The 8,683-nt window shown below is 40.6% G+C and overlaps 1 protein-coding gene across 2 annotated transcripts in view; it reads right to left on the bottom strand.

Annotated features, from left to right (window-relative positions):
* Nucleotides 1–569: 569 nt before the first annotated feature.
* RAB31 (RAB31, member RAS oncogene family) overlaps nucleotides 570–8,683 on the bottom strand; it is an 88,912-nt gene continuing 80,798 nt past the window's right edge. For both annotated transcript variants that reach the window (XM_073550972.1, XM_073550971.1), the window contains exons 6-7: nucleotides 3,843–3,952; nucleotides 570–1,230 (exon numbers count right to left, since the gene is read on the bottom strand). In XM_073550972.1, the coding sequence (XP_073407073.1) occupies nucleotides 1,133–1,230; nucleotides 3,843–3,952 (208 nt within the window). In that variant the 3' untranslated portion in view covers nucleotides 570–1,132. The remainder of the gene's footprint in view (nucleotides 1,231–3,842; nucleotides 3,953–8,683) is intronic.

Genomic DNA, 8,683 nt, shown 5'->3' with positions numbered 1-8,683 from the left:
TCAAAACAATGACACAAGATCAGTGCTGGAAAGCTGCTGCTGGTCTTAGGGAAGGCGAGTACCTGCTGAGTAAGGGCTCACTCCCACTTGCGATTAAATTGGACAAATGAAATCTGATGTAACATTGTATTGCATTCACACCAATTTAATCCTATGCTTGTGTTCTCAATGGTGTCTCTTTGTTCCTGCTCCAATCGTATTGCGATCAGATGGGGAAAAAAAAAAATTGCAGCATGCTGCAATTGCATACCAAATTTGGATCGCACCCATCCATACAAGTCTATGGGTGCCTGTAAAACATCGCACTGCAGATGAGATGTCACCCGAGTGCAGTGCTTTGCCCTCGGATGCCGGGAATGGAGGAGATGGAGAAATTAATTTCTCCGTCTCCTCCCCACCTGTGCTGTGATTCTGTCATGTGAGAGGATCATAGAACAGAGCATTGACACTCGGCTCCCGCTTGCAGCAGAACAGGAGCCGAGGGTCATTAGCTTATCACATCTGATGTAATTTACTAATGTGACTCTGGCCTTTCAGCTCTTTTGTAAAATTTGGGCCCCACTCTCCTGAAAGTGGACAACTCCTTTATGTGTAAAAAGTTATAACATTTTGTAGTTCCAATATTTGCTTAGTATAAGTAACAGAATCGAGATAGAAAATTATCTGTAAACCAACAATGCAATAACGTTACAGCTATACAGCAAAGCGTCAGTTCTTACTCTCCTTTTATGGTGCATTTTTGGAAGCAGTTTTTGGACCTATACGGACACATGAGAGGTTTGGTACAGGGATTTCTACGACTGTGTGGGGTCGTTTTGGCGGTCTGTGCATTTCTTGCACATAAATGAATTCTGCAAAAAAACCAATCAGCCGTCTGTGAATATACTCTTAATGGAAATGGATCCAAAGAAGCTTTTAGTCATACCCTTCTTCCTTGTGGGCGCCACTCCTGCTTTTGGCTAAAATTAAGTGCAAGAAAAAATGCAAACTGTGAACTGGGCCTACACATACTTTTACCATGAACATATTATATTTCCTCCCTATTTAATGGTCATTTATTTCCGTGTCTGTATCCATCTCCTTGAGCTAAATGAACAACTACAATTGAATGTATTCGTGGTGACAGGTTGGATCAGCAGCATCTGTTTGTAGGCTGTAAGGATTGTCTTCCGAGTTTCATTGCTCCATTAGAGCCATTCTGATGTGGATCCAGTGGAGGGATTCTCTGACCTGAAATATATATGTGTGTGTTAAATATTGCCAACATATTGTGAACTGACTGCAAGAACGGGAGTCCAGAGCTGCCTATCTGAATGGAGTGGTAGGTAGTGAGCTTGTGCGTCCTGTACGTCTATACACCAGTGTTTCCAGCCCTCAAGGCCCCAAACAGATCATGTTTTCAGGATTTTCTAAGTATTGCACAGGTGATAGAATTATGAGCAAAGCTTCAGAACTTGCTGCAGATCGTCTCTTTAGGCTGTGCGGACCCGCAGCAGTTTTTGCTGCGGTGTACAGTACCATGATTCCCTATGGGAATCAAAAACCGCAATGCAGACGGTGCGGAATTTTCCGCGCCGATTATCTGCGGTTTTCAATCCGCAGAAAGAATTGACATGTCAATTCTTTCTGCGGATTCCGCTGCGGTTTGCCATCTCCTCCATTGAGGAGATGAAAAACCGCAGGGCAAAACCGCAGAGCAATCCGCAGGTAAAACTGCAGGTCTTTTAACCTGCGGTTTCACCTGCGGATTTTACAAAATCCGCGCGGATGAATCCGCACCTAATCCGCAGCGTGTGCACACAGCCTTAAGCTATCCTCAAATTATGTCCTGTCAGGGGGCCTTGAGGACTGCAGGTAAGAAACACTGCTGTAGTCATTGGATGGAACAGTAATTGCACATGCTCACTGCTACTGACGTTGGAGCCCCAATATCGAGATTTTTGGTCGTCTTAGAATATACCTTCTGGTTCATAACCAAAACACACAAATTATAATATGTAAACAAATCCTCTATAAAACCATGAGATGTGCATTTGGACATAAAAAAACACTTACGAGTTATTAATTCTCCTGTCAGACTGTCAGAAAGAGCTCACTGACAGATTCTCAGATAACCCCCATTCTGCAGTCAGCAACAGAGAAGCTACAGAAGGCAAACGTTTCAAAATGTATAATGAGACCTAATTGTGAAACTAATTCCTAGCCCAAATACAGGCATTTAAGTCAATAAATTGTCCTCTAAAGTGGATAATCCCTATAGGACATAATATTACTACAATAGGCACACTGTATAATGAGACATTTAGATGAGCCAATGTGCTATTAATCTTTTTAATCTTTTTGTTTTTTCTCATACTGTATTTAATTGCACACTAAAATTTATGCTTTAACATTTTTTCATTGGTGATGGCTTTTATGCATGCCTAATGATTATTATTGGCAGCACATTGCCCTGTGTAAACAGGCGATGTGCTGCTCCCCCATCACTGTTGTAAACGAACACAGATGAATATATAAGGGTCCATAAGCTTACGCGTTCCGGGTTAGCAACCCTTATTCATAGCTGTTAATAAAAGTGCTGGAGCGCAGTCCCACTTCTGACCTGGATACCAGCCTGTATTCCCACACTCCCTGCCCTACACCCTGACCATACAAGACCATACAAGGTCTTCAAGGGTTCTTATGTGAATTCAAGTGGTTTTTCACACTGAATTGTCCTCACAGGAAGGTGAGCTGGTTATTTTTTCTCCTTCACATAAAGATCATCACATCCACCAATCGAGCAAAACTACCATTTGTCAGTGATTGCTGGCTTGTATAGATGGGCTGACAATCGAGTTACACCAATGACTGGCTTGTGTATATGGCCCATTAGATTCAGTTGTATCTGCAAGTGTAGTCTATTTTACTTTTTTTTACTGTATTTTATTATCTGTTTTGATTATTTGATGCTTAGCTGCCAACATAGTCCCCTTTGAAACAGTGAATTTAGTTCTTAGGTTCTCAAGCTTTGATACATGCCATAGGGCACTATCACTCTACTCATGCACAGTGTATGATCATAGTTTTAGCCTTTAAAGAAAACTCAAGGCTACGACATGGCTTTGAAACATTGGGAAAAATTCATTTAGACAGCACTGTGTTTTACAGAGTAGCTGTCAGGAACACCGCACTGCAATTGCTCACTGAGCAGCAGCAGTGACGATGCGTGCTTCAGACTATCCGGACCTGAAGCACGTGACTGCTGGGGGCGTGACCTAAGCTCCACAGAGCTAGGAGCTGCAGGGAAACTCCTAGAAAGGTAACTACGGGACAAGTTACCAAGGGGCATAGGCAGAGACGTTAACCAGATCAAGCCGGGTGAAAGCACGAGATAACAGGACAGTACCAAAGGGTTAGAGCGAATAGTCAGGACGTAGCAATAGATCAGAAAACCAGAACGGGCAATGGACGGTACAATAGGGACAAACTGTAACGGAGTAACAATAGCCCAGCCACGAGGTCAGAACCGGAGAAGACAATAGTACCAAAACGAGAGACGGAGTACAGAGTGAGGGGACAGACCGGGTCATACACGGGAATCAAACAAGCAATGCAGTATACACGCACACTAGGGGGGTCAGACACACAGCCAGAATAACAGTATAGCTGACAGGGAATCCTAGTCTGGAGTGAGTATAAATACCCCTCCCAGATCCAAAGAGAGGACGGCAAAAGTTAACCCTGTGAGAACAGGACATTAACCATGTCCTAACCATGACAGTAGCATCCTCCTAATCCTTACTAATGTAGATGAAATACTCTACAAATATATAGATGATGATAATAGGATGAATATTTACTTATGCCTTGGAAGAGCTCTTCAACATTGATGGCATTCTTTGCACTAGTTTCAACAACAATTGCTCCAATGGACTCAGCGTATTCCTTGGCATCTTTCATTGATACCTCCCTGAAAAAAATGCAGAATATCACAGTTGGAAACACTGAATATATAGAAATCATCCAATATTACCATATGCTATAGAAGTGTGTGAGTAAAGCGGATCATAGACGTCGCTGTCGGCTGAACAATCCATTGGCTGACAGCAGCGGATGTCACAGCCAGTATGTCACAGTCTGTATACCCTACAGCTTGTATGTCACAGCCTGTATACCCCACAACTTGTATGTCACAGATTGTGTACCCCACAGCTTGTATGTCATAGCCTGTATACCCCACAGCTTGTCACAGCCTGTATACCCCACAGCTTGTAAGTCACAGCCTGTATACCCCACAGCTTGTAAGTCACAGCCTGTATACCCCACAGCTTGTATGTCACAGTCTGTATACCCCACAGCTTGTAAGTCACAGCCTGTATACCCCACAGCTTGTATGTCACAGTCTGTATACCCCACAGCTTGTATGTCACAGTCTGTATACCCCACAGCTTGTATGTCACAGTCTGTATACCCCACAGCTTGTATGTCATAGCCTGTATACCCCACAGCTTGTATGTCACAGCCTGTATACCCCACAGCTTGTAAGTCACAGCCTGTATACCCCACAGCTTGTAAGTCACAGCCTGTATACCCCACAGCTTGTATGTCACAGTCTGTATACCCCACAGCTTGTAAGTCACAGCCTGTATACCCCACAGCTTGTATGTCACAGTCTGTATACCCCACAGCTTGTATGTCACAGTCTGTATACCCCACAGCTTGTATGTCACAGTCTGTATACCCCACAGCTTGCATGTCACAGTCTGTATACCCCACAGCTTGTATGTCACAGTATGTACACCCCACAGGTTGTAAGTCACAGCCTGTGTGTCTTCCCCATAGTCTGTATATCACAGTCTGCATACCCTAAGTGATATTTATACTAATATTGTCCAAACAAAGTAATATTCTAGCACTTCAGAAACATATGAAATCAAAAAACATGCTGGACTAACATAGTACCAATTGCCGGAACAATGAAGAGATCCAGAAAAAATGTATTAAAATAATCATTTATTAATAATATATAAAAAACATGAAAAAATGCCCAAAAGAAGGCGCAAATAGCCCTATACCAATCAACTGCTGTATATAAGTAGTTAAATATCTGAATGTGTCAAAATATCCTAAGCAGCACAATACATATAAAGGTTAAATATACCGGCAACATGACATAAATGTCTAAGTCCACATATTAATCAACCTTAGATAAACCACTCTAAACTGGACCTAGAGTGGTCTGCTATAAGTGCCTTAAATGTATAAATGGCACAATACATGTAACGGTTAAATATAACAGCAACATGACGCTAAGTCCTCATACAAATCTACCTAAACTGACCACTCTAAAGTACACACAATGAAGATAATATGGCCAGATAAATATGCCTTAAAAGTACCTGATCTCAATAGACTCAATTAAACATGGGCACCACAGCCTCCTCCACCCCAACGCGCGTTTCACAGCAAGCTTCTTCCGGGGGCCATATTATCTTCTGACACATTCAGATATTTAACTACTTATATACAGCAGTGAATTTTGAAGATTTTTTGTACTTTGTTATTTTTTGGAGTGTTCATTTTCTACCTGTATATGTGACTTTCTGTGCCTTATTACTATGCCTGTTCACATTTGATTGGTATAGGGCTATTTGCGCCTTCTTTGGGGCATTTTTTCATGTTTTTTATATATTATTAATAAATGATTATTTTAATATATTTTTTCTGGATCTCTTCATTGTTCCGGCAATTGGTACTATGTTAGTCCGGCATGTTTTTTGATTTCATACCCTAAGTGATGTCTTCAGCCAATCTTGAGACTTTTGGACAGTCATGGCCAATGTTTTGGTTTTCCCAAGTTTGCTGCTTCAGTGTTTTTAGTTGGATGTTTCTATGGTTACTGAAGTACAATAATCAGAATTTCATAAGTTTTTAAACTTCCATTGACAGACACATCAGGTTTATGCAAAAACTCAATATTTATAGTGTTGTCACTGAGTTTTCAAGATCTCTGCGCTTCCCCCGGCAGCTGGATATCAGTTTCTGGGCCAAATCCTGACTGATGACACCCATTCTTGTCTATTCAGTGCTTGGAGTTTATCACAATTTCTGTTTGTGTTTGCCCACCTACTTTTGGAGGAGTGAAAAATACTATTACACTCCACTCTGCTTTATTTGTTGCAATTATTAAGTATAGTTAAATTATTTACTCATTTTTCTAATCAATAAAGTTTTTATTATATGACATGACATCACCAAATGTGGTTTGTGGGAAATCATTATAGCCAACTGCATAAATTCCAATTGTACCAAGTTTGCAATGTACATTACCACATCAATATTTCTCAACAGATGAAATTTACAGTATTGCAGACAATTCGTAAGCAGTGAATGCATCATGAACCTTCTTAAAGGGCCAGACTGTTGTCAGCTAGGGCCGAGCCTACAAATAAGCAAGAACCATTCAATTCCTAACCGACCACCCAGATCGCTTTGTGTCTTTTAGGCTTCATTTAGACGTCTGTGACTCACGTACATGTTCTATAAGTGATTTCCAGGGATAAAACATTTTACCCAATAAAGTCTGTGTTCGCGAAGAAACAACGAAGGCGGGTCCGTTTTTGATCTGAGTCACAGATCAAAATTACCCATACAAGTCTATGGTTCATAGAAAATCAGTGTGCACTCCATGTACTGTCCGTGATTAATATTCCAAAGTATAAGAAAAACTTAGTTAATGTTTCCTGAAAGTCACTGATGAAATCCGGATGGTAAAAACTGACACACAAATACTGATGAAAATTGGATCCAAAACACTGGTGAAACTCGGACCAATTTTGGTGTATGTGAAAAATCATGGACATCTTTATCTAATATCTGACCGAAGAGATACGGTAATCCCTGAACGGTTTAGGTACGAATAATTCATCTAAACTGTATTCTCTCTAAAGGCCACAAGAGGTCTCTGATACATTGTGAATCTCATACCTGTGGTCGCTGCGTTAAATTTAAAAAAAAAGTTAAAAGAATCAATATGTTTCAAAATTCCAGAAGCTTGAGGTTACCAAGAGTATAAAGTTTCAGGCCGTGTCTCGCTTCCTGTATGAAATAGTTTATTATTTTTAACATTTTTTTAATCATTATTTACCATTTATTTATATTATTTCCTGTTTTTTAAAACTGTGAGTGAACTGGCGACACGGAAACTTACTGACTTATCCCCTTTCCATCAAAAACAATTTCTTTTTTTTTTGCCTTTTTGTTTTTCACACCCCTTATGCCAAAAGCTTTCATTTTTATTTTTATGTCAATAGAGTCATAAGAGGGTTTATTTTCTTGTGGGATGGGTTAAAGTTATACAACATTCGCTTTACCATGTAATGTACTGAAAAATGAAGACAAAAATTCCAAGCAGACTAGTTTAAAAAATTTCAGAACTTTGTAAAACAAATTATTAGGTTGTGTCACTTTTTTTTAATTATTTTTACGCATCGTACATATGATTATTATTTGTTTTACAGTAAGTGACCAAAAACCAGCAATTCTGGTATTTTGATTTTTTTTTTCTTTGCAGCATTTATATTTTTAGAGCTTTAATGTTTACCGATTTTATGATACCGAATATACTTACTTTATGTTTTTTCTTTTCAGAGTACAAAAAGAGAGTGTTGTAAAATGACATATTTTTTAACTATATATACATATTTTTGAGCCTCTAACGACTTGAAAGACTTTGATTGCAGAACATACCGCAATAATTTAGCATTGCACATTATAGTGGCAAAACGATTCTATTAAAAAAAAATAAATCAGAATTTAATCCAAAAAAGTGGAGCGATTTTTCTCTCACTTGTCTTCAATGTGCAGTCCGTATGGAATCTGATATCTTACAGGAGGAGCTGTTCATCATTTACAAGACCATTTACAGTTTCCTATGTTGCAGAATTGCATTGTGTTATGCACCTGTCCCACATCCGCGCTTTGCTCCCCTCACTCCTATCCGCTAGACTCCGTTGTGCTCCACATTCAGCTTTGCGAATGGCCCAGCGTGATTCCATGTGAGCATCTGCTCGGGTCTATATAATGCTGACCAAGACACACACCTGTGTCTTGGTATTAAGACTTCAGTGCTACTAAGACTCTGAGTTTCTTGGTACATCTTGAACTTCTCTGCTGGCTTTCTGTTGTCTCCTGGACATCTCCCATCTTTCTGAGGTGTCCAGCAGCCCTGCTGCTTGTCCGTTGTCTCCTGGATTTCTCATGTCTGCTTGCCGTTTTCAGCATTCTGGCTGTGTGTCTGTGGTTTCTTTCAAGTCCCCTGTCTGCCTGTGGTTTACAGCATATCAGCTCTATGTCCATAGTCTCCTGGATGTTTCCTGCCTTTGGTTTCCAGCAAACTCCAGCTGCCTGTTAGCGGTCTCATAGACGTCTCCTGCTTGCCTACAGTTTACAACATCACAACTACCTGTATGCAGTCTCCTGGACGTGTCCTGCCTGTGGTTTCCAACATCCCAGCTGCTTGTTCATGGTAGCCTCACCCGTTTGCTGTACCGACGCCCGTGGCCCATGTGCCCACCTGGACCTTGGGCTTGGAAGATCCACCTCATCTGGTGAGAGTAACTTGAGACATGGCTTAGACTTTCTGCTTGTCTCCCAATGCTTCTCGCCCTTTTGGAGATGAAGATAATACAGCTCTGATTTG

Source organism: Dendrobates tinctorius, unplaced genomic scaffold (genome assembly GCF_039654945.1).
Source record: "Dendrobates tinctorius isolate UK_male_01 unplaced genomic scaffold, ASM3965494v1 ptg000171l, whole genome shotgun sequence".
Taxonomy (NCBI): Eukaryota; Metazoa; Chordata; class Amphibia; order Anura; family Dendrobatidae; genus Dendrobates; species Dendrobates tinctorius.
Note: the sequence above shows the minus strand (reverse complement) of the source record. Positions and strands in the feature narration are given on the sequence as shown.